Source organism: Zymoseptoria tritici, chromosome 2, assembly GCF_000219625.1.
Source record: "Zymoseptoria tritici IPO323 chromosome 2, whole genome shotgun sequence".
Classification (NCBI taxonomy): Eukaryota; Fungi; Ascomycota; class Dothideomycetes; order Mycosphaerellales; family Mycosphaerellaceae; genus Zymoseptoria; species Zymoseptoria tritici.
In genome coordinates, this window is record NC_018217.1 from 1,230,663 (window position 1) to 1,255,600 (window position 24,938).

The following is a 24,938-nucleotide window of genomic DNA, read 5'->3' on the forward strand; positions in this document are numbered from 1 at the left end:
CATAACCAGGACATTGGCTTTGTGAAGTTTCTCAATGACCCAAGGTTCCGGTACACCCACTGCAGAGACGAAGACAGTGGCCCCGAACTCAATCACGATGTCGATAAGTTCTCCCAGAGTGCCATGTGTATAGTCGTAGTTGGTCTTTCGAGCACTACCGCCGACTTGTGGTAGCAAGAGATCCACGCCGAAAGGAGCGTTCTCGCAGTTCCTGGCTTTCAATTCCTCCTTGAGCTCGATGAGCATTTCTCTCAGCATCTTGGGCGTATAGCGAGCTCCTCCGACCGTGCCGAAGCCTCCAGCTGCGGTGACAGCTGCAGCCAGTTTAGGTCCAGCTACCTGGTCCATTCCAGCGAGCATGATAGGATGCTCGCATCCCAGGATCTTCGTTAAGGTGGTCGTGAGAGGCGCCATGTTGATCTTGTCGAAGTTCCGGCTGTGTGATGTTTGCTTTGTGAAGTAAGGTAACCAAGGGTTTGAGATTACGGTGGCCGATGGCCAACGAGTACTTCTTAACGAATATAAGCCGAACCAGGATCGTCCTTCGGTATGCCTCTTCGGTGCTGTATTGCGACTGGGACGTTTAACCGGCACAACTAGGTCATTGATCTAGTGAGGAAAAGGTCTATACGAAGTGACGCTCCTCGCAAGACTCGTTCACGTATACTGTCGGTCGCAGTAGTCTTCTCAGCCAGGCTCCACGAACCCCGGAGTCGCAGTGCTGCCGAGGTGGGGGACTCTCCACTGGGGATGGAGAACCTCGGCTGGCATCAACATGCTTCTCGGTCGACTTCTTCCATCTCAGACATGTTCACTGCTTGAGTCCGGTGTCATCGATCTACCTAGCACGCAGCTGAAGGCACAGAGACCGCAGCTGCCAAGTCACCTTTGTGGAAGAGCAGTCGAAGCTGCTGCGAGGCAGGAACTTCAAGGTCGAAATGCTCCTCTTCATCGATGACCCCGCTTAGTAACCCCTCGGACTCAGCTCCGTCAGGTTGATGGCGCCACATTTCACGTTGTGTGTTCAGCTTCATCGCGAACATCCATTATCTACAGTATCGTGGCCTACCTACTATATCATCCCGGGCCTGCGGTGTATCGTTTTCCGCAAACCGGCGTCAGAGATCGTATGGACGCCTGCTAGGGACTGGATCGTCCGATGCACGAAAAGCTGGGAAGCTTTGTCCAAGTGTCGGTACAGCTGTGCAGCATTTATTCCGCTTGACTCATCGTCAACAACCAAAATACCAGAATACACAGCTAACAGCCAGCATCGCCCCGGGAATCATCAAAGTACTGCCACTCTCGCTCCCATCACTCGACCTGGCTTCATGTACGTGGTTGCCAAATCCCACATTCGCCACGCCACCCACTTTCAGGAATACGTACACCTTGACGCAGCCTATCAGCTTGCTCGCCGCCTATTCATGTGTGGCCGTGTCTTGCCTGTTTGCCTCTACTTGGATGACTGGCCATGTTGAAATTCTGGTGCTTTCCAGCTCCATGGAAGTCCATCGACCTGTGGCTGACGCATCTGGTGTGCGTGTTAGGTGGCAGCCTACAGCATGCCCTCTAAGGAAGTACTTGTCTGTACTACAAGATGTTGTCTATAAAGTAGGTCTCCTTCGTCGACAATATCTCCTTCTCATTCATCATCATCTACAAGCAATCACAAACATGACCCCGCCAGTTCAGTACTACAACCAGACCGCTCCCTTCTGGGACTTCATCGCCAGCCTCGAAGACCAAGGCTTCTCTCCCAACACCATGCGAGACGAACCTTCCGACGGCGAGATCCAACGTCCGAACCCATGGACGGAGGGCTGGGGAGTATTCCCTTTCGGATCGTTCCCCCACCGTGGTCGCAACGGACCAGCGCATCCGCCGCCGCCGCCAAACCATGACGGACCTCCGCCACCACCTCGAGCTGACAACGGCTCGGACTCTGAGGCTGGCCCATCGGAGCCTCGAGGTCCACCTTCAGGACCACCACCAGATGAGTCTCATCATGGTCGTCACGGCTCCGGATCGGAACCTCGACGCGGACGCTGCGGGCGAGGACGCGGTGGTTGGGGTGGAAAGCACGGCCGCGGCTCTTTCCATCCCTACGCTGGACCATTCGGTACGATCGCCGACATGTTTCAGTCGCAGCTCTTTGGCGGCGAGGAGGGCAGCAAAGAGAAGAGTAATGAGGACTTCAAGCCCGAAGTAGACGTCTTCGACACGGCCGAGTCTTTCGTCATCCATATCTCCCTCGCAGGAGCAAAGAAAGAGGACGTCGGCGTCAGTTGGGATGCGGAGAAGTCGGAGTTGAGTATCGCTGGTGTCATTCATCGACCTGGAGATGAGGAGTTCTTGAAGACCCTGGCGTTGGACGAGAGGAAAGTTGGAGTATTCGAGAGAAAGGTTCGCCTGGGCAGCAGGGCGAATCCTGCGCAGGTCGATTCGGATGGCATCTCGGCGAGGATGGAAGATGGTGTGCTGAGGGTTGAGGTGCCGAAGCTTGACGCAGGATACGTCGAGATCAAGAAGGTCGACATTGAATAGGCTGCTATGGGCTGTCAAGAGCGGGAGTTTAGTTAGCATTGCATGGGAGATAATAATAACGATTACACATTCGAATAAACACATTCAACTCAGCTGCACCATATGTGATCACATCTTGTTGCAACTTTGCTTGTTGCCGTCGGCACAACATAGCGGAAGGCTCGTGGCGGGATACTGATCGTGGTGATGGTACTCATGGTAGGGTCAAGTCGGATTGTGGCTTGTTGGCAGTTGATCTGCAACAGCACATCCGCTGATCAAACGCTCTAAACGTCTCCAGAAAATGACCCGTTATTGGAATTGAGGCTTATGCGGTGCGCGAACGAACGTGCGAGCTGAATATCGAACTTCAACGGTTCAACCCTTCCTTATCCTTCAGCCAGGTAACCTGATCTCTCGCTGCAAAACAAGACCTTCAAGTCCGCGACCAGGATCCTTGCAGGATCGCTACAGCCGGTCCCGAGACCTTGTCGATCGTCTCCTCGCAGACAATTGAACTCGAAGAAGTTCAAGCCTTCGCGTTTGCATCAAATGCTTCCGTACGTCCGTCTCGATCACTGCGGTGTCTTCAGCGTCTGTTAGATTACTGGCACTTGCATGCCCCGATAATCAACATATATTCTCGAGATCTGCGAATGAACGTCAAACACTAGGATCCCTCGTGAACCTTAGCTCAGCCACCAAAACAGTCTACCCAACTTTTGTTTATGCTCGTCCCAAACATTTCATGTGCTTTCGTCATTCTTTCAATCTTTCCACTCGAGGCCGCTGGAACTTACTGCTCTACGGTCTAGAGACTGGCGACTGGCTCATACCTCGACTGTCGTTCCCGCCGATTCGCGCTCCAAATCGTCCAGCTCACCCGCTTCTACAACCTCAGCCTGGTCGAAGGCCATAGCAACCGAGGCCGTGCAGCGATAAGACACTCTTTCCGCCGACGTTGCGACACATTGATCGCCTGCGATGAAGTTTGGCGAACAAGAGAGGTCGAGAAGGGATCTAGTGGGCGTGGTACTGGCATAGTTGGTTGCCAGTAGAAGAGGTTCGTACAAGCTTCAGCTCGAGCTCAACCCACCCACGGAAACTTGGAAGTTCAGGACGACACGATTTGTCGAGCTCGCTCGGACCGCTGTTCTCACTGCTTTCATGCGATCCGAAAATTCTCACTGCTTGATGTCACTGCTCGTGGTGCCCGCGATGTGGTACGAACAACCGCTGACATGCTATCTGTTTGCTCACAGGTTCAGATGCCGACTCCCTCACCTAACAACGATGCGCGCAAAGCCTCGGCGAAGAAAACACCGGAAAAGAAGGTCGATCTAGGAGCTGGGCTGGCGAAGAAGAGATCACAAGATTTCGCGGCGAAGATTCAGGGTTGGAACGAGGCTGGCGGAGGTGTTGTGCAGGAGGATGATAAGGTGATAGTGAGCGAAAATGTAAAGCCGAAAGAGGCGAAGTTGGCGAGGTCGAAAGAGGCGAAGTTGAAGGAGTCGCGACCGAAGGAAGCCAAGCTAAAGGATGAAAAGGTGATTGCAAGTCAGGATGTCATCGTGGTTGAGGTGGAAAGAGTGGCAGTGGAGGACGATGGCAAGCTTGCGGAAGACAAGGCAAAAGCCACGCCTCCCAGAGATCCAGGTGTCAAGAAGCCGGCGAGAGAGATTGATGCGGAACGGAAGGCTTGGGTACGGCGGAAGAGCAAAGCTCAGGCGGAAGCTACGCCTGTCAAGGAGGTCAAAGAAGTTAGCACGCCTAAGAAGCGTGTGATCAGCGATGGGCACTGGCGGAGAGACCGGGTCGCGAGGGAGACGGCTACCAGTCCGGAGAAAGAGGCCGACAAGGAGAAGGACATCACGCCGAAGCCCGTCACTGTGAGGCGGAGTATCGCCAATGTGGGACTCAAGGTTCCTCCATCAACACAAGACTTCGTCGAGTCGGACCCGGATGCGGAGTCACGGAGAAGACGTAATCCCAGACGAACCCGCTCAAGATCACTTTCAATGTCGGGAGACGACCGGAACGGGACGCCAACTTACGAGTCCAGCGGGACAAAAATCTACGTTCAGAGGCGCAGGAAGTCCAGACAACTCGATGACGATTTGAGGACCCGGCGAGAGACTCGAAAATCGGCGAGCAGCATCTCAAACGACAAGCCGAGCACATCGACGGACGTGACCACCCCCAGTCACTCTCCACCTGGAGGTGCTCCGCTCAGACCCAAGTCAGAACCGCGACATACTCACCGAAAGTCGAGAAGCAGAGAAGACGAAAGACCTAGGACAGCTAGGCGATCGCATGGGGAGGAGGAACCGCGACGCCCTAGTTCTGGTCACAAGCGAGTCAAGACACCCATCGAAGAGACTCATGTAAGGCGACACCCTTCCTCCGCACAGGCATACGCGATGAAGATTACAGAGCAGCTCAAAAAGTCAGCAAGTCCAGCTTCACCAGCGACGCCACCCAAAGTGTACGGAACTCGTATTGAAGGATGGCTCGCTACGATGTCAGATCCATTCACGGAGTCGACGGAGCCTTCACTTGCCCCAGCACCCTTAGCTATTCCAAGAAAGAAGAAGTCCGAGCCACGTGTCGAGGATCAGCCGAGCGAGGATCGCCGTAAGAGCGCGGGAGACCAACGCCACAGCTCTCGTCCCTGTCTCAAAGAGCTCGATACGATCACAGTCCTCTCACAAACGATCAGCGATGACCTCTCGGAAATCTCTCTACAGTCTGCATCGACTGGTCTGAAGAGACGAGGCGCCAGACACCAGGCAACATCTCCTGTCAAGGACAGATTCGTTAGAGGAAGCTCGCCTGGCAATGGCGACGCGCTGATGAGTGGAGGATTGGACCCCTCGCCAGTGTTACGATGTTCGGCTGTGAAGCCTCGTGGTCCAAGCCACGGAAAGCAGCGCTCCTCACCTACATCCGTTGAGGGCATGGCAACATACATACCGCCGCTACACCGTCGGCCAATACCCTCCCATCATTCCGATGACATGACGACCATCACCGAAGGCAGCGTACTCACTCGAGTCAGCGATGGAGATGTGCCGAGGCGCACGCGACCTAGCAGAAGCCGCCGACCCCAAATGAGGGATCATTCTGATCTGATTTCTGAGCTATCGGCTCCTGGAGGCAATGGACACACCGCTAAGAGAAGAAGCACCAGAACACGGCGAGCACAGGGCGAAGTGGCCACCATCGGAGACATCATGAACGACCTGTCGACTGATGAGCTCAAATACCAGCGGGAGCTTCGTACTTTGGTTGATGGTGTTATTCCAGTATTGCTTCAGCATGCACTTTCTGGCAAGGACACCTCATCTCCAAGCTCTCGTAAGTCCAGTCGACCTATCGCTGACCCGGCTGTCACGAAACCAATCATCGATATGGGCATCGCACTCGAGCGTTTAAAGACCATGCACAAACGGATACCCATGCACGAACCTGGCGAGCTCCTACTCTGGGCCGACGCAGCATCGAAAGTCTATATGGAGTATCTGAGATGCTGGCGGCTCGGCTTCAATGACATTGTGGTGAACCTCGCGCCAGCAGAGCAGACTGATAAGCGGGACGTGTCTTCCACTTGGGGACATGATATTCCCCGCAACAAGGAGGGCGACCTGGTGGACAATGCAGGTGAGCGAGTGGATGTGGCGTACCTTCTCAAACGACCTCTGGTTCGCATTAAATACCTGGCGAAGACGTTCGCGGGCATCACTCAACTTCAGCCGTCCGCAAACGCCGAGGACTTGACTGCAAGATACCAAGATCTGGTCTCGGATGCAAAGAGTCGTGTCACTGATGAGCAAGCGAGATTGGAAGACGAGGCTGCTTCAAGCATTGATGCGACCAGGGCTCGCGATCCACGGAGTCTAGCACCGATTACTGGCGTCACCATTGATCCGACAAGATCTGTTCGCGCAAGAGACTACTTCGACATGGATTTGTTGCACTCGAGTGGCCAACAGCTTGGCTGCAAGATCGAAATCATCTATCGCGATGATGCTCCAAATCGTGGTAAGGGCGGAGATGTACTTTTCTGTGAGGTGTCTACCACCGGCCGATGGCTGCTGTTCCCACCTATACCGCACAGTCTGGTGAGTGCAAGAGATGGAGACAAACCCGGAGAGCTGGTTGTCATGATTCGAGGATTTCTAGCCAGTGCTCAACAGTGGCGGGAAGTCATGTCGCTTCAGGCTGATGACAGTACGACGGGTGCAGATTGGACGCAGATGCTCGGGTCGTCTCCCATGCCTTCGAGGCTATCGAAGAAGTCCAGCTTCAACATGCTCAAAGAGGTGGGATTGAATACACCAGGTCGAGAGCAGAGGCGGTCAGTCACCGTGGAGCTGGCTGACACTGCCTGGAACCCGTCGCCGAGAGAGATTGAGGTTCCGATAGGGGAACGTGCTAAAGCTGCTTCAACTATATGGGATGGGAGCGAGGTCAACAGTGCATATACTGAGAGCACGGCAACTGGCCTTCCAAAAGCGAAGCCGTCGAGATATCGGACAACGCTATCCTCGCCCACCACGCCGACGAGGAACGCTGATCACGGGAGGGTCCGGGAGTACTCCCCTGACCCACAGTACTTCTACGAAAAGACCGCTCCGGCGAGGGGACCCGTGGACGGCCAATCCAGGTCGAAGTCGGAGTGGACAGGCTCGACTGTGTCCACGGAGAGCAGGACCGAATACAGCGTGTGGATGCCATCTTCTGAGCGGTACTCGGACGACGACGACGAAGAAGACCATGTAGAGGTGAAGCCACAACGCGATGTGCGACCTGGCATGCACAGGCGCACCTCTTCGGTACCATCTCAGGACATGCCAACTATACCAAAGGTCCGGAAGTCAGATCCGCCAACAAGCCCTACCTACGATCGAGATATGGTATCACGTACAGAACCAGCTTCCGCTCCGTCCAAGTTGCAGAAGCGCCGACAGACGTCCAGAGACCTCACAGAGCCGAGCAAGACGCCTGCGCCGCCGACTCATTCTCGTCCCATCACTCTTGGTATCAAGACAGGAATACTTCCATCCTTTACTCCTGCCTTCTTGAAGAGAAATCGGCGACCGTCGTCCCCGCTCAAGCATGAGTATGAGCCGTCGACTGCATCTGGATCGTTGTCGGAGAGCGATTACTCGGATTTCAGCGATGTTGATTCTCTCACCTCGGAGTCGGACTTTGGAGAAGAGGTCGTATCACCCGGAGAGGTCTCTACTGTTGGGGACCTGAAGGACTTTCACACCTACCAAACGCGGCCAATGAAGGTATTTTCGCCGCCGATTCAGCCACAATCTCCGCCGACGCATCCGCAATCCCCACAAGAGCACTCCTTGACACCATCTGAGTCGGCATCGCAGGGACCATATCGATCGGTGCCTCAGACTAACGTTGCGCCAGCAAAAGTCGTGGCTGAAATCTTCTGCTGGTCCGATCATGGATCGTGGGACAGCCTGCATCCTGAAGAGTGTCAAATATTCGTCACGCCCGGCCTGATTGAGGCTTTCGATCTGGCGCAGGCCAATCAAGTTACCCTGACCGACGACGGATCCACGCCTTCATCGAAAGGAGTCAAGCCACTGGTTGCGCTCGAGCTGACGCCTCTAGTCCCGCTCCGTCGCGGCACTGCAGTCGATATCTCGGTCCGTTCTCCTCCAACCGACAAGTCGCTCATTCGTACCGGCAACAACATCATGTTCCGCTCCCGCAGTCCCGAAGAGACCGAACGTCTGTACGCTCTCCTCAATCGTGCTCGCATCGACAACCCAACGTACATCGCTCTTCAGAATGCTCGTGGACCAGTTAATCAAAGCAACTGGGGCGAGGTCATGGATCGTCGTAGCAACCTGCGGCCTACTGGAACATCATGGTGGAACATCGGCTCTCGCAAAGCTTCCACCTATCGATCAAACGGCACTCGAACAATGTCCGTGGCAGCTACAGAATCCTCCGTCGGCACCATGAACACCGCCTTCTCTGCTCTCCGCCGCTTCAGTGGAGGCAGCAAATTCTTCAATATCGGCAAGTCGACGATACAATCTCGGGATGGCACACGCAGCTCCTCCAACAGTGAATCTCTTTCTTCGGGGATCGCTACGCCTTTGCATATAATCGACCCTCAATTAGGAACTCCTCTGGGTATTCAGAACGCCAAAATGCGACTCTACATCCGCGAAACGGCAGGGAAATGGAAGGACCTTGGTTCTGCGCGGTTGATGATCATGTTGCCGCCTCGACCGGATGCAAGCGCTGCCCCGAACCCACGCACGATGGGCATGGAGAAGAGAGTGATGGTGTATGGAAAGAGCAAAGGAGAGCTGTTGCTTGATGTCACCCTGGGTGAGAGTGCGTTCGAGAGAATTGCCCGGACGGGTATTGCTGTGAGTGTGTACGAAGAGAGTGAGCACATTGGCCCGGCGGGTGGCGTGCTGCTGGCGAAGACGACGATTTATATGATTCAGATGAAGTCGGTGAGTTGTGATGTCTTCTCTGATGCTATTCGGAATGGAAAGCTGACTTGACGCCAGGAGCGTGATGCGGCGTATACGTTCGGGTTGGTTGGGAAGTTGAGATATTGAGCGAGACGCGCTCGCGCGGACCGCAACGGCCGAAGCACGCTGCACAGGTAATATGACACGACGAAATGATGTTTCCTTTGTCGGAATAATAGAGGAGCGAGATGGACTGCTGTCTTGCCGGATTTAGCATGGTGTTCAATTGGTGTTCTGCATTGACTTGTAGCATATATCCAGATTCTGTACTTGGAACACGTGTGCATACCTCTCAAAACGGAGCAAATACCACGGCATTGACTACCCCTGCGTCTTCTTGATAAAGGCCAAATAGTCTGGATCTTGGATCGAAACATCGAGATCACCTGGAGCCGGCTGCTGATATAGCTTCCAGGCTTCCTTTGCGATGTTCCTCGCCGTTGTCACTTTGGCTTCGTCGGACACTCTGCCTTCGATCACAATGGCGGCAGAGTGTACACCTTTCGGACCATACTCCTTGTGCAGGCTGTGGGTGAGGTTGTACTGCGCGGCTTTGCACGATGCGAGGGAGAACTGTGGTGTTGTCAGTGGACGTTCTCTGGCTGAGACGAATCTGAGGCTGCGTACGAATTGTGGAAACGGATTCTTGTGGAGTCCGCCGCTGGTGACAAGAAATGAAGGAGTGGACTTCTCGGTCTTCGCGGCTTCGACAAGCTTTGGCATCGCCCATTGAGATACCGTCAACATGCTCACGACAGATATCTAGTATGAGAGTGTCAGCGAAGCTCAGAACGGTGGTACAAAAAGGCCCACCATCAAATCTTTCTCGTACTCCTCATCGCTCCAATCAGTCAACAAACTGGTTCCAACTCTGGCGGCATTGTACAGCACACACTCTAGCGGCCGACCCTTGAGCTTCGAATCTAGGTCCCGAAGAGCAGCCTTGACTTTATGACGGTTGGCCAGATCGATCTCGATGGCTTCGCAAGATGTTTTAGGTGCTGCCTTCTTTACGAACGCTACATCCTCTTGCAGCCGGGCGGAGTCTCGAGAAAGGAGGTAGACCTCGTTGAAGCCTTGCTCGGCAAAGTATGAGGCAACGTTCCGTCCAATGCCTGGTCCGGAACCGAAGACAACGAGTGCGCCGTGGGATGAGGACATGTTGCTTTTTGTTCAGACTACGCTTCTTGCTGTAGACGACTCAGTGGAGTTGACAGATGAGGCAAGCAATAGTGAGGTGTTTAACGGAGCTCACAGAGCGAATGCCTCTTGTTTTGGCTATTCGACATTGATGTATGTCCATTTAGGTTACACCCCAAGCTGTGCTAAATTGGATCATACCTCGGGTGTGCAAATAGCGGATCGGCCGCTCCCTACTCTTGTCGCGAGGATTCGACTTTCTTTTAACCTCACCATGCCCTTTGCTCTCGTGTGTTTCTTGCCTCCGCGGCTCGTCTTGCCACACAGACCTTCGGTCTGATATCCTTGTCCGCTCCGGGTTCTCTTGTTGTCGCTAATCTGGTTCCTGCCGTCAGCTCGATTTTCAGTGCCAGGCCTGTCGTCTCTCTTCCTTCGTTCCGTGCAAAATGGCGTTGCATTTAAGATGTACCAGCAGTTCGGGATGCTGCGCTTCGTAACCGGCTCTATGACATTGCATTCCTGGCAGCTCTAATGCGAAAGAACTTTGCTGCCTACGATACGCACCCGACTTGTGGATTTGACGCCATCGAGCTCTGGGAAGAGGCGCCCAAAGAAGGAGACAGGCCATAGCTCTCGCTCGACCGTCTCCCTAGTTCTTACCTTCAACACCTCTGTTCTGTCGACCAGGTCTCCGCCTTTCTTATACATTGCCAAAGAATGTTCGGGACACCTCTATTGGGTGTCACGAGCCCGACTATCTGGAGACATCTTTCGGCTCGTGCCTGTCACCAGCCTTCAGCTTTCTTCAGTAGAAAGCTTACCAAAACCTTCGTCGGTATGGCTGGAAGCTATACCGGATCGACTGGAACAGTCTATGCTGTCGAGAAGGTTCTCCAGGATAAAGGCCCTCCTCATGGGCGAGTCTTTCTGGCACGGTAGGTCCATAGTCAAACTCGCCTTCTCAAACCAAACACTCACCATGGGTCCGGCTTCAGTGATGGTCGGAGGCCGGTCGTGCTGAAAGAAATCGCGCAGGTCTGGGACCTCCGACGCGATATGTATGCCCGCACCATCGATTCTCCACACGTGCGAAAGCTGCTGGACACGGTACCGGCGCACAAGATCTTTGTCTTCGAGTACCTGAACGAGGATCTGCTGAAGCTTACGTGGAAGAAGCTCCCTTCGCCTGTACTCAGGTCAATTCTGAAGGCCGGCCTCCGCGGACTCGCGTCTCTACACGAGAAGGACATCGTGCACACGGGTACCTGCCTCTCCACCTGCACCCGCTCAAGTCCCTGAGCTGAGCTAATCTTGGACAGACGTCAAAGCGGACAATTTCCTGGTTCAGATTGCTCTAGATGACGATCCAAGTAAGATCAGGCTCGAAAAAGTAGAGCTGGGCGATCTCGAGGACTCGGCTCCAATTCCGAATGGCCAAAGCCTTGTCGGCGCACAACTCGGCAATGACATGTGGCGAAGTCCTGAAGCGCATGCAATGGGACCAATCAAGACCCCCTCGGATATGTTTTCCTTCGGAATAGTCGTATGTCTCGCCGCAATCGCTAGCATTAAACACACTGACAGTTCGAGCAGTGCTTGTTCGCCATGACTCAGGTCCTGCCGTTTGCAGTCGATGTAGACAAACTGGAGCCTGGAATCGAAAAGCCCGTAGTTATCATGGAACGACAACTGTCATACTTTGCGGACGAGGATACGCTGGAAGGCTTGCTGAAGTACCTTGGGGAGAGCAATCAGTTCGTACAGCTTTTCAGAGTCCTCAAAAGTGGCTTTGGAGACCATCAACCCAGACGACCGTTTGCACTCTGGCAGGGCCTGGATGTTGAGAACGAGGACGCTTTCAGGGATTTGGTCGTCAAGTTGACCAATTTTGACCCTACCAAGCGACTCACGGCATCACAAGCTCTGCAACACGAGTGGCTCAGAGACGTGCGGGACATATCGCCTACCTAAGCTAGTTGTCTGCAGCGTCAAGCTGTGAACGATGGAGCAGGTTACAAGCACAGCTAAACTTTGGACTTCGGGCGCCGGACGCCACCACCTTGGTCCGTGAAAGATGTTCTTGAGACGAACGGACACTGACGAGCCGGAAATCTCCGCAGCCTCGATGCCGTCTAGATCGCCGGCGTGGAAGTCATCAGCATGGTCCGTCTCAGATGTTTCCGAGATGCTGCCCATTGAAGAGCCGTGCTTCTCTCCAGATCGTAAGACCGAGGATGGATTCCTTCACAAGAAGCAAGACACTCTCCGCCCGGCTCGCTTTCATGCTCTGTTGCTGAGCGTAAATCGTAAGAGCTATTGGTATGGGAAGCGTTCCGGCGACGTGAGTCAGTCAAACTATTCAAACAGAACTTTTGATCCCTACTTAGCGCACCTACAGAATTATGACAGACTGCATAGAATCATCTTCGACGAACATCTTTGGCATGCCCCAGCCTCCGTGAAGTCGAAACGTTTGTGACCACTCCTCAACCTCGAACAGGAATCCCACCATTATATCGCTGACATGCTGCTATTTCTCCACAGCCTATCGGAGACCCGGGACCTAGCCCTTTTATCGATCGCTGCACGCCGTTCCTCGAGAATTTCGTGCAGCTTTCTGTCGGCCGCATCAGCAGGGAACAACCTATACGCACAAGCACGATTTGCAGTGGCTTGCCACTCGATCTGTGGCCAGATCCTCGACCACGTCGCCTGACACTCACAGCTCGCTCGGATGTATTCACCTGCTCGCCTGTGAGCTCACCCTCTGAACGAGAAGCAATGTCAAGAGCAACCTCACGGCACAAGAGCTCCTGCTACTTTCCAGAGAGTCTTCACATCGTTGCTAAATCCTGAGAGTCGTCATCGGCGATACGCGGCGTGGCTTCTCGAACATATCACAAGTGTCCGTCGATATTGCCATCACCACCTATCAAGTACCGGCAAATTGACCTGTCACGGCTGTCCTTGTTCCGACGTTCCCGACTGCTCGGGCTGTTTTCAATCGGGGTTTGTTGCGGGCATACTGTCTTCGTCGCTTCGCTTCGTCGTATATAATTGTTCATACCAGATACACAACGTACACTTCTGTCAACTCTCTCATTTGAACTTTAATGGGAGATCGATGTTAATTTCCTCCGCGAGTATCGCTTGTGCCGCGGGCTGGTCGAATGAGGTCAATTTTTACGCGGTAAACCATGGTGTTGAGACTGCTATAAGCTACACTTCTCATGCGTTGTACCGCCTCGACAAGCATTCCAAAGCAGATTGTATCATCCAATGAAACAGTCTATATATTCGATAACTCTCAAGCGATGACTAATCTTCAGGGTATCACACCCTTGACACGTTGGCCGGTTGGCGCAATGGGTAAGGCGATACCTGCCTTGGTATTATCGTATCACCGCTGACAATCACGCAGTAGCGCGTTGTTCGTATTCTCAACGTCTCGTGTTCGAGTATCAATTCTAACGGGTGTTCAGGGTTTTCGGCTCGACGATAGGCTTGTCCTACGCTCTTGTACACCAAAGGTTGTGGTTTCGGTGAGTACTGTCTGCACATCACTGCATATACTCCATACTGATTCATCGCAGAGTACCATGCTGGTCGACCTTTGACTGATCTAAGATCAGTGCATCTCTTTTTTGCATTCAGGGGGGTCGTGCTCCTTCCTGCAGGACTTCACATTTCACCGTCTTGCCGCCAAAACCATCCATCTATACGCCGCGGACTCCGCTGAGACGCAATATCGCTGGCGCCGTGCCACCTTCACTGCACAGCCCACAACTTTTGCTCTTGCCGGTGCGTCAAAGTGAGTCACTGTTGCGTGCTTCTGCCCACCATACACTTAGCTGCACTACGCCCACTGGCGTTGTCGTAAAACACTGCGCAGTGAAGCACTGGGAACCTCGCGATATGATCAGGTCCTCTTTTCGTTCCATCTGGAAGATTGCGAAGTGGCCTTTCCTGCTGACACTTCCCGTCACCTTTCTACCATTTCTTCTTGCATCAATCAGCGGCATCATATTCGCTTTCTGGAACGATGCTCTTATATACGACAATACCGACAAATGGCTGTTGGAAGTCAAGGAGCTTATGGGCGACTGGGGCGTAGGCTATCTTATGTAGATCAGAACCGCTCTGGGCACTTATTCTCGCCTTAGGCTCGAATGTGCTCTACACGTAACAGGCAAGCCTGTCGCCTTCGGCGATAGGCTTTTATACTAGACCCCTTTGGGGCTAGCGCCCCTTTCGGGGCAAACCTATTCCCCTTCGGGGCAAGATTGTTTATATTAGAGGGCTCCGCAATAATTCTAGCTAATAGGAATAACAGGAGGAGGAAAGTGCCTAGAGGGTCTAAGCTAGTTTCTACACTGTTATATAAGGATGTCGTTATCTTTTCGGTAAAGAAATACTAAACTCCTTCTACTGTACCTAGTATTAAATATCCTATAGTAGAATCTACTATATACCCTTAAATCCCTAAACTCTACGTATATACGCGTTTTTTTCCCCCGAAACCGACTAAAAACTATGCTAAACACGTCTAGTCGTCCTAACACGCCTTATCCTAGCAGCGAGCTTATAGTATACGCTAATTCTAACTTCGTTTCCCCCGACGCTACGCCTTAGGGTAGAACGTCTAGTTAGTCCTCGTCTGCTTCTCCCTAGTCGTCCCCCGATAGCGATATCGACAACGATATACACAGCCCTAGCGGAACCCTCCGGTTAAGACAGACGAGACGTGTAATAGAGCGTAAGCGCGACGAGGTCTTATAGCAATTACGTAACTACCGCCTGTTAGTGCCTAAGTTCGTCGAGTCCTAGATTATTAAGGATAGCCGTAGGGCCGCGAGGCAACGTTCTTAGAAGATCGAAGAGAGAATTCGTATCGCTAGTTAGCAGTTTAAAAAGCTTTAGGGAAAGGGCGTAATCGAGAAGGAGCTTAATACATTAATAAAACATGTTCCTATACTTAGGAGGTTTAGCGGCCCTAAGCCCTTAAGCTAGGCTAAAGGTAGCGAGCCTACTCCTTCGGGGCAGTATACATAGGGAGCTAGTAAGGGCAGTCGTAGTATATATGTCTAGCTGTATATAGAGGACGGCAGTAAAGAGGATAAGAATACACTGCCGGAGGCTAGCTCTAATACTTAGGGGGTAATACCTATAGCAGCGGGTATCGCTTCGGGGCAAATAGAGGGTAGTTAATTAGGACAGTCCGGTCTAGCTAGTAGTAACGGGGACGATTTAGAGCAGTCGGATAGCGAGGACGACGAGATGCGTCGGTACGTATAGCCCTACGCCTTCGTAGAGGTGTACGCTTTAATACGGCGCCTCGCCCTAACGTAGTATAAACTGCTATCGGGGCTGCTCCGCAACCTTCGCAGCTCTCGTAAGAGCATAGAGCGCTACGAGAGGGAACTAGATCGCCGGATCTTTATATTTAGTGCAAACGTTCTCTACTCGCGGTATCGTAATAAGTCTAACTAGCTTGCTCGTATTATAGGTAATTACCTTACCCTTAATAGCCTTAACCGTAGGGCGCTAGATATACTCGCGGGACAGGGTTTTGTATCTGGCTATTCTACTATTAACTAGGACCTCTACAATTACGCTAGAAGGCAGAAGGTACAGTTACCTCTTATAGTATGTCCTGTTTCTGCGCTAACCGGTCTAGTAAGAACTTATCCGCCTTTCTCGCATTTTAAATACATTTATTATATACGATAATATAAACTTTATAGACAGGGTCCGAGACTCTTCCGTATCGACCGGGGACGTTATAAGGAACCTTACTACTGCGTTAATAATTAAGAGCGACTACATCCCCGAGGGCGGTCTTACACAGGATATGTTTACGCCCTATACGGGTTTAAAACTAAAGGATGTATTTAACTCCCTACCGCTCTACCCCTGTAATAAGTACGCCTACCGATTGTCTATATATTATATGCATTCCGCTATAATAGCGCAGTTCGGGGTTAATATTAAGCACTTAAGCAGTAACGATTTCGTCTGCAAACAGACGAAGTAGCCTAGGATTAGTAAGCTTCTACCTAGTAGGTGCAGATACTACCCTATCGGGGCGATCTTCTAGAACGAGGGTACTATCGACGGCACCGCCGTAGTGCACGAGGATATCTAGATTAACAAGTTTAAGTTCGTAGTAGACGATCCGATATTCCGCAACCGCTTGTAGCTTATATATAAGGATTAGTTAACCGCTATGCGCATCCGCAGTATTAAGCAGGAGTTACAAGAGGCGAACTGTACCTTCGACCGCCGCGAATAGCTTATCGGGCCCTCCTTCTTCTTCTATACTATTATAAACCTCTGCTTTACCGTTAGTAAGCTCTTTTAGTCGTACTAGCCTAGTAGCATAGCTAACCTACACTCCGTCTAGAGTAACATTAACTAGTTCGGGGTAACTAACCTACCTAAGAAGAAGTTACCGTACTAGAAGCTGCGGCTAGTAGTGCTCTAGGGCTATTAGGCTCGCGTTATATAGCTGTTCGTGTTAGCTATGCGGCGTAGGAGGTTAATTAGCTCGTATAGGAATAACTATGCTAGACTTACTAACATTAACATCGTGCGAGAGGCTCTATAACACCTCTCGCCTAGGAGATACGTGTCTATTCTGTCCGACATATACTAGCAGATACTAGTACTAGAGGCGTAGGCAGCGCAAGGAAAGGACCTAGACCTAGTGCGATTTAGCCCCGAAAGCAACTAGCCTAGCCCCGAAGCTACCCCTAACGACACGAATACCCGCAGCGCTACTACCCTTACGTTAACCCGACGTATGCATATTACCGAGCTTTAGATAACGCTCCGTTAGGCTACCCGCCGCATAGATATTAGATACGTCGACCGGTATCTCGAGCAACTAGCTATTATATTTTTCGGGGCTAGTTAGAGCAATTACGGCAGAGAGATGCTATACTTCTAGTAGCTCCTCTTAAACTCGGCCCTAGTACTTTAGCAGGCGTTATTAGCTTATAGCTTCGTAAACATAGCTAGTCGGTATAGCAAAGGGCTTGCAGTAGACGAGCTGCTAAAGCTTAAGAATAGGCGGTATTAGAATAAGATAAAGGCCTACAAGAACTTAACACACGACGTCGACGCTATATTTATTAAAGTCGCTCTCTCTACGAAAGCTATAGCGAAGTAGTATATATTACTTAAAGAGGAGTTCGGCACGAAGAACTTAGGAGGGCATTTATACAAGGACACTAGTTACGATACATAGGGTCTAGTACAGAAGCTCCTTAGGGGTTTTGCAGCCCCCCCGAAAGCAGGCTTTACTACCTATAGCACTATCGACAAGACGAGTATCCGTAACCCGTATACTAATAGACGCAACTTAATTAGAGCTTAGATCGATAAGTTTAATACTAAACACGTCGAGCGGCGGCATATAAGGGTCGCTGTAGTACCTAAAGTCGCCCTACGCTATAATATAGACGGGCTAGAGGTTAATCTATTAGCCTCTTATAATATTAGTAAGGGTAATATAGACGATAGGGAGGTCCTACTACTTAATCCTAAGCTATACTAGACGATAGGACCTGTGTTTACGCATTTCGTTTAAATTAATCTCTGTCGGGGCTATTGCTATACTTATTCTCGGTCTAAATTAACGCTTTTGGCAGTGCTCGTTAGTAATGCAGTCTTAATCTAAATAACGCTAGCCCTGCCTATTAAAAACCAATTCTAGCTATTAGGGCTAATATAGTATCTATCGGGGCTAAACTAGCATAATTATCTCGCTAAAACCGACGATCCGCGCTCGTCCTACTACTAAGGACACTACGTGTCCTTCTTCCCGCCGCTACCGCTGCTATCCTTCTTCCCGCTACTACCGCTACTATCCTTCTTCCCGCTGCTACCGCCGTCGCCCTTCTTCTCGCTACTACTACTACTACCTTTCTTGCCGAATAATTCGGACAGCTGCTGCTTCTTACTAGCCGACAGCTCCTTCTTACTATTATCCTTCTTGCTGCCGTCCTTCTTACTATCGTCCTTCTTGCTCGCATCCTTCTTATTAGAGTCCTTGCTAGAGTCCTTGCTAGAGTCCTTCTTGCTAGAGCTGCTACTACCGTTCCTACCGCCTCTACTGCCTTCCCCGCCTCTACCTATATTCCTACTATTGCCTCTACCGCGGCGACCCGAAGCCTAGCGCCTGTAGTACTAAAGGCGCGCCCTCTGCATGCCGTTGCGAAGTAGGAAGTTACGTATACCGATCTCTATAGCGCGGTCTATAACGATATTAGTTAGCGGCAGCCCGCGGTGTAAAAGGTGCAATTAAGGATAGAGTAGCAGTATGAATCACTTCAGAACAGACTCGATTCGATACTCTCTCGGAAGGAGGAGATTCTACGTATCCTTATACTACAGGCGCAATCTGGCTTAAACGAGCTTAAAAGGCCCTAGTAGGGGTGCATATGCCGCTAAGGTAGGGGATTAGATGCCGATTGTCGGTATTCGGCGGAGGCAGATGTAACATAGCCCCCCTCCTTGCGTAGAGCGTCGCGCTCTAAACGGTTTTACCTCGAGTGAATTCTTTTTGGTGTTTGCCAAGTTTAATAGCCTAAGGCCTTAATTAGGGTCTACTGCGGCTTTAAAACTTAGGCTCGGATCCCTCGAGTTCTTCTCTTCTTTAATAACCTTATGCAGACTTAGTAAGTGTAACTTAATCCTATCTAATAGCCAAATAGGTCTAAAAGTGCCCCCCTAAGGGGCATTTGTAGCCTGTATAGTGCTAACGTAGCGTTTAGTTCCTTTCTAGCCCTATTTTCTACCGGACGTCCTCGAATTTTATCGAAAAACCGCTATTCTTACTAAACGACCCTATCCGCGACCGAACGAGCCTATTATAGCGCAACCCGCCTCTATCGCGACCTAACGTAAGCAATTCGCCGCTAACGGCATCTTTAAGGGCAATCCGTGCGTTAACTGCCTTAACAAGCCCTTAAACAAGGCCGATTTGGCCTAGTTCTGCCTCTTTGCGCGCGAATCGCCAGACAAGTAGGCAACTAATAATAAGGACGAATATTACCTAAAGTGTTACAATTGCTCCAACCGCGATTGTTTCTAGGTATGTACACACAGGGTTAAAAGGGGGCTTTCGGGGGCTAATGTAGTTAAAAGATGCCGGAACTAGTTAAAGGCGACATTACGAGGGCTAATAAGCTCCGTAGGGCCGCTATTGCTGCCGATAGTACCGGAGCGATAGCTGCGGCGGCTTGTTCGGCCTATAAGGCGGTCTACGTGCGCATTAAGGGGTATGTGTAGTTAGTTCGGGTCTGTTTAGCTCCGTTAACCCCCTTTTAGGCGCTTTAACTCCTTTACCGGTGTTAATAGCCTCTATCTACACTAAGGCAAGGCCGAATTCGACTAGACGGGACCGCTTATGCTTGGAAAGCGCGAGAAGTTGCTCGCTAAGGAGGCTATAAAGCGAAAGAGGGAGCTTGTAAGTATTTAGGTCCCTTCTTGCCTAAAAGTGCCCTACTAACCCTAACAGGGTAAAGACGTGCCTAACACCCCCCGTAAGCGACTTATTCTGGCCTAAGGATCTACCGAGGACCGCCTAAGGCGTCGCGTTCGGGCCCTTTCGGCCGCTCTAGACACCGTTTATACCCGTATAGGCGCTAAGAAGGGCTCGAAGGCCTCCGTTGTAGAGGGAGTGCTCCGTCCGACCGAGTACGACCTCTCTAGGGACCTTAAGCCTAAGGCATAAGTATGTAAGTGCTTTTTCGTATTTCTTTTGTCTCTTTTAGCCTCTTTTAGGCTCGTTTTAGGACTAATAGGTGCGGTAACGCCCGGGTTGTTTCTTTTTGCTGCGACTTGGCGACTTATAGATTAGATAGAATCAAAATGACTTTACTATGCTCGATTGTCTCTCGTTGTGTAATAATATCGTCCTTAGGGGCCTGTTTAGCCCCTAATTTCCCCCCCTAGGATTTTATTAGATTAAAATTCTTCTAAGGTAGAGAAAATTTTTAGGTAACTAGGAACCGGACTAAGGAGTTAGTATAGTATTAACTAGTGTCTTTAGGGCCTTAATAGTAACTAATAACGCGTTTGTATATCTATCGTACTAGTCTACTGCCCTTAGTACCTCCCGTACTTCTATTAAATGCTCTTATCGTAGTAGGGCTAATATAAGTCGTAGGTTCCTAAGTGTTTTTAGACGCGGGCCAGCCCTTCTACGCGATCCTGTACATCTATCTGCTGTGTTGTTTCTTACGCTTTAGGATCTTGTCTACTACGTAAACGTCGGGTTCCTCTAATTGGATCTCCTTTAGGCTATTCTAGGCCCGTTTGGTAATTTTAGCAGGTTTTTCCTCCTTTAGCAGGGAGATGTAGAACGTAGGATAGATGTTTATCGTTTCCGGCAGTTCCAGCGTGTACGCGACGTCGTTTACGACTCGCTTAATCCTATATAGGCCGACATACTTATAATCGAGCTTTTCCGACGGCTAGATAGACTTTAAATATCGAGTAGAGAGGTATATACGGTCGCTAACCTTGTACGTTTTCGTAGTTTTGCGAGCATTGTAGTATCGTGCGTATCTCTCCTATAACGTAGCTAGTCTTTTATATAGCGTTTTCTATAGGCCGATTACTCTATGCGCTATTTCCGCCGTACTAGGAGCTTTGCCCTCTAATTAGGGCAGGTCGGGCTATCTAGCGGCAATTAGATCGCGAACGTTATATGCTTAGAATAGTATTACCCCTGTTGTCGCATAAACGCTATCGTTATAAGAGAATTCGGCTACCGACAGCATCTATGCCTAGTCGTCCTATTCGTAGTTATAGTACACTCGTAGGTATTACTCTAGCGTTTGGTTCTAACGTTCTGTCTAACCGTCCGTTTAGGGGTAATATGCGGTGCTTAGGCCCCTTCGGACCCTAAGGTAGTAGCAAAGCATGCTCTAGAACTTAGATATAAGGATTAGTCCTCTGTCGGACGTAATTAACTTAGGAGTTCCGTAAAGGCGGAAGATTTCTCTTAGGAAGACCTCCGCGAGGGTTTCGGCGTTAATGTCCTTCTATACGGGAATGTAGTAGGCTATTTTGGACCACCTGTCTATAACGACAAGGATTAAGTCGTATATGTGCCCTATAAACGTACTTAGGGGCAGATCGGTAATAAAATCTAATATTAGGTCCTCCTAGGGCCCGTTTAGTAGAGCTTCCGCATAGAGTTCTCTATATAGGCTATGTCGCCGTAGCTTCGCCCTATTGCATGTCTAGTAGCTGTTTACGTAGTCCTTAACATATTTTCTTATGTCCGGCCAGTAGAACGACCGTTACAACAGCTCTAGGGTCCGTTTAAACCTAAAGTAGCTAGCTAGGGGATCGTTATAGCACTAGCGGAGAGCTGCTAGGCGTACTAGGCCCGCAGGCACGTATAGTTTCCGTTTGTAGAAGAGGAATTCGCCTTGTATAGCCTACCTTTAAGTCTATTCCGGCGGATCCGGGTTATTTATAGCTAGTTCGACTATCGATGCTATAGGGTTATGTTTCAGGCTTTCGCGTATTGTATTAATTAGCGGGGAGTCTAATAATTCTTCTATTAGAGTGCTTGCTATTATGTACGTTTTACTGCAGTAGGTCCTGGCGAGCTACAGATAGTAGGTTATAACTGCTATTATAGACTAAACGGGGCTAGATTCGGCCGTTATTCCCTTAGATAGACCTAGTTAGTACCGAAGGGTGTCTAATGTAGGAGCACTGTCGCTTTCGTTAATCTACCGTCCTAAGTAGTCCCTGTCTTCTAAGTCTAGGCGTCTGCTTACTCCGTCCGCGGCGGCATTAAGCGACCCCGGGTTATACGTTGTACGGAAGTCGACGTTTAACAGCTACTCTGCCTATCTTGCCTGTCTTCGGCTTAGTTACTTAGTTATTATAAACTATTTTAGGTTATAATAGTCTGTTAAGACCTTAATTTAGTGCGAAGCGCCCTTAACGTAGTGTCTCTAGTGCTTAAAGGCCTCGACTATAGCGAGAAGCTCTTAATCGTATATGTTATAGTTCCTTTCGGCCGCGTTTATCTTGCTAGAGAAGAAGGCTACTAGGTGCTAGTATATTTTGCCCTCCGTTTTATGCGGTTAGGATAGTACTGCCCCGACGGCGAACTTAGAGGCATTTGTTACGACGCGGATAGGCAGTTTTAGGTCGAAATGCCGCAAGATAGGCGCTTTAGTAAACCTAGTCTTTAACTGCTAGAATGCTTGTACTGCGTTAGGTAGGAGTTCGAGGGGAACTAATTCCTCCTTTCTCTGTCGGTGTCCTCCTTTAGTACTATTTAGGCCTCTTTCTGTTAAGCGGTTTAGTAGGCTAGCTATACGGGAGAATCCCTTAATAAACTAGCGGTAGTAGTTCGCAAATCCGATAAAGATGCGAATATCCCTAACTAAGGCCGGAAGGGGCTAGTTAGCAATAGCTTAGATCCTTTCTGCCTCTATTTCGACCCCTTTTAGGGTTACTACGAACCTAAGGTAGCCGACTTGCTGCTTAAAGAACTCGTACTTTAACAGTTTAGCAAAGAGTCGGTGTCTTCTAAGTCTCTCGAGGACTATCCTAACGTGCTTCTTGTAGCTTTCGGCGTCTTGTAAGTATATTAAGATATCGTCGAGGTATACTATAACATAGTAGTCTAGTAGGCCCCGGAGGGCGTAGTTTATGTATCCTTAGAACACTACTAGGGCGTTAGTTAGCCTAAACGGGACTATAGTGTACTTAAAGTAGCTATACCTCGTCCGAAAGGCAGTTTTCTACTAGTTACTCTCCTTAATTTAGATGCAATAGTACACATTTCGTATATCCAGCTTTATAAAGAACTTTGCCGGCGCTAACTAGTCTAGAGATTCCTAGACGAGGGGCAGGGCGTGTCTATTCTTAATAGTAACGGCATTAAGGGCCCTATAGTCGACGCACAGACGTAGGCCGCCGTCCTTTTTCTTTACAAAGAGGATGCCTGCCCCCGCTAGGGAGGTCGAGGGGCGGATCTACCCCTTCTCTAGGCTGTCGGCGAGGTAATTGCGCAGAGTCTCTAGTTCTGTTATAGAGAGGTTGTATAATAGGCCGTACGGGGCCTCCTTGCCTTCTTCGAGGTCGATACTAAGCTTATTCGGCCCCGTCTCGGGGAGAAGGGACTCGTTTCCTTCTACGAAAACGTCCGCGAAATCCGAGAATTCGCTTAGAAGTTCCGGTTCTTTTAGCGCGTCGTCTATACGTTAAGCAGCAAGGGCCTAAACGCGCCCCGAAGGGATGCCGGAGGCGTCCTTCTAGAACTCTTTAGGTAAGACGAGCCTAACCGGCCTCTATTATCTGCCTTTCGTCCCCTTCTAGGTAACGCTTTTACAGATAAAGTTTACTCTCGGGTTCTATCGTTCTAGCTAGGGCATGCCGAGGACTAGTTAGAACCCGTAGATTCTTCCGACTACGAAGGTTTCTACACATCCTCTTATGTATCCTTAAGTGTCCGTTACTTTAAACAGGACGTAGCATTCTCCCTAAACAGCTATCCTCTAGCCGTTTAGTGCTATATATTAGGCCGTTTGCCCTAACTCGGGGCTTAGGCCTAGCTCTTTAGCTGCTATGTTGTCTATAAAGTTGCTTTGCGCTCTGTAATTAAGTAGTGCTTAGAGTGTCTTAGTCCTATTAGGACCCTACATCTCTACTTTAAGGCGTATTAGCCCTTCCCCTGTAGTTCGGGGAATTCCTCCTAGCTCGGCAGCCTTTCTTTAGGCCTCTAAGTACTAGACTTAACCCGTAGCGATTAGAGGGGATCTACTACGGGCTCTCCCTTTTCCCGACTAGTCCTTGTTAAGGCATTCCTAGCGCCGGTAGCCCTCTTTGCTATATATCTAGCAGGCAATAGCCGACTTCTCCTTATTAGCCGCCTTCGGGAGGGTTTTAGCGCTTCTCGGCCTACTCGGGGGCTTGTTATTTTTGTTTAGGCGCCTTCTATTAGTCTCGTCGATAGAAGTCTTCGCTAAGCGCTTTTTGTTAAATTCCTGTATCTGTCGGTACGATATATTAGCTCGTTCCTCCGCATTTACGAGGGTCGTAAGGGTAACTTAGCCCTGTTCGAGCCTATTTCTAACCGCCGGGGTAAGAGCTCCCTTAAATTTATAGATCATCCTAGGAATGTCGGTACAACCGATCTTATCCTACTATTCTTTTAGGTAGTTTATTAGCCCGGTTAGGGTCCTGTCGCCCTGTTTGGCCTCTTTAATATTGTCTATAGCTCTTTAGGTGCGTTCGTCTTTTGTACCTATAGAATCTAACATTACGAGCTGCATATCGCTCTATATTAGCCGAACAGGTGCCTTGTCGAGAAGGTAGCGCTTCTAGTGCTGCTTTTAGGGTCTCGCTATCTATTCTTTAGCGAATTCTATCTTTTCTTCGTCGGTAGCTATACTAGCCCGGTTAATTGCTTAGTTAATGTCTTCCTACTACTATTCCTAGTCGGCGCGGTTCTTTCCCTCGAAGATATAGGGATTCCAGGCTTTTAGGAGCGTGTTCTTAGGGATAGATAGCCGAACTAGGGCATTAGGCAGGACAGTAGGGATAGATCCGTTCTATACCTAGGCGATGCGGTCCCTTATAGCCTTATTGCGTACCTAGAGAAGGCTAAGCTAAAGGAGGCGCTCCTGTCTAGCGGTAGCGGCCTCTTCCTTACAGATTTGTTTATTAATATCGTCTTCTTCTCCCTTAGGTAGAGTGTCTTCTTCCTAT

General features: G+C 50.3%; 5 protein-coding genes across 5 annotated transcripts; 3 read left to right on the forward strand and 2 right to left on the reverse strand.

Annotated features, from left to right (window-relative positions):
* Positions 1 to 6: 6 nt before the first annotated feature.
* Positions 7 to 414, reverse strand: MYCGRDRAFT_36121 (uncharacterized protein; the record flags this gene model as incomplete). Its single annotated transcript, XM_003855597.1, has 1 exon — positions 7 to 414. A coding segment is annotated over one exon (408 nt), but the record flags the coding sequence as incomplete, so codon positions are not given.
* A 1,782-nt stretch (positions 415 to 2,196) lies between these two features.
* Positions 2,197 to 2,547, forward strand: MYCGRDRAFT_29054 (uncharacterized protein; the record flags this gene model as incomplete). The annotated part of the gene is made up of 1 exon (XM_003854817.2): positions 2,197 to 2,547. A coding segment is annotated over one exon (351 nt), but the record flags the coding sequence as incomplete, so codon positions are not given.
* Positions 2,548 to 3,794: 1,247 nt separating this feature from the next.
* MYCGRDRAFT_37437 (uncharacterized protein) lies at positions 3,795 to 9,134 on the forward strand (the record flags this gene model as incomplete). Its single annotated transcript, XM_003854818.1, has 4 exons — positions 3,795 to 3,983; positions 4,242 to 4,409; positions 4,497 to 9,026; positions 9,084 to 9,134. The coding sequence occupies 4 exons, from the start codon at positions 3,795 to 3,797 to the stop codon at positions 9,132 to 9,134; spliced, it is 4,938 nt and encodes a 1,645-aa protein (XP_003854866.1).
* Positions 9,135 to 9,368: 234 nt separating this feature from the next.
* MYCGRDRAFT_36827 (uncharacterized protein) lies at positions 9,369 to 10,208 on the reverse strand (the record flags this gene model as incomplete). Its single annotated transcript, XM_003855596.1, has 3 exons — positions 9,369 to 9,620; positions 9,675 to 9,809; positions 9,861 to 10,208. The coding sequence occupies 3 exons, from the start codon at positions 10,206 to 10,208 to the stop codon at positions 9,369 to 9,371; spliced, it is 735 nt and encodes a 244-aa protein (XP_003855644.1).
* Positions 10,209 to 11,024: 816 nt separating this feature from the next.
* MYCGRDRAFT_36765 (Ca2+/calmodulin-dependent protein kinase) lies at positions 11,025 to 12,158 on the forward strand (the record flags this gene model as incomplete). Its single annotated transcript, XM_003854819.1, has 4 exons — positions 11,025 to 11,122; positions 11,183 to 11,448; positions 11,507 to 11,730; positions 11,781 to 12,158. 4 exons carry the CDS (start codon positions 11,025 to 11,027, stop codon positions 12,156 to 12,158), a joined length of 966 nt encoding a protein of 321 aa, XP_003854867.1.
* Between the last annotated feature and the right edge of the window lie 12,780 nt (positions 12,159 to 24,938).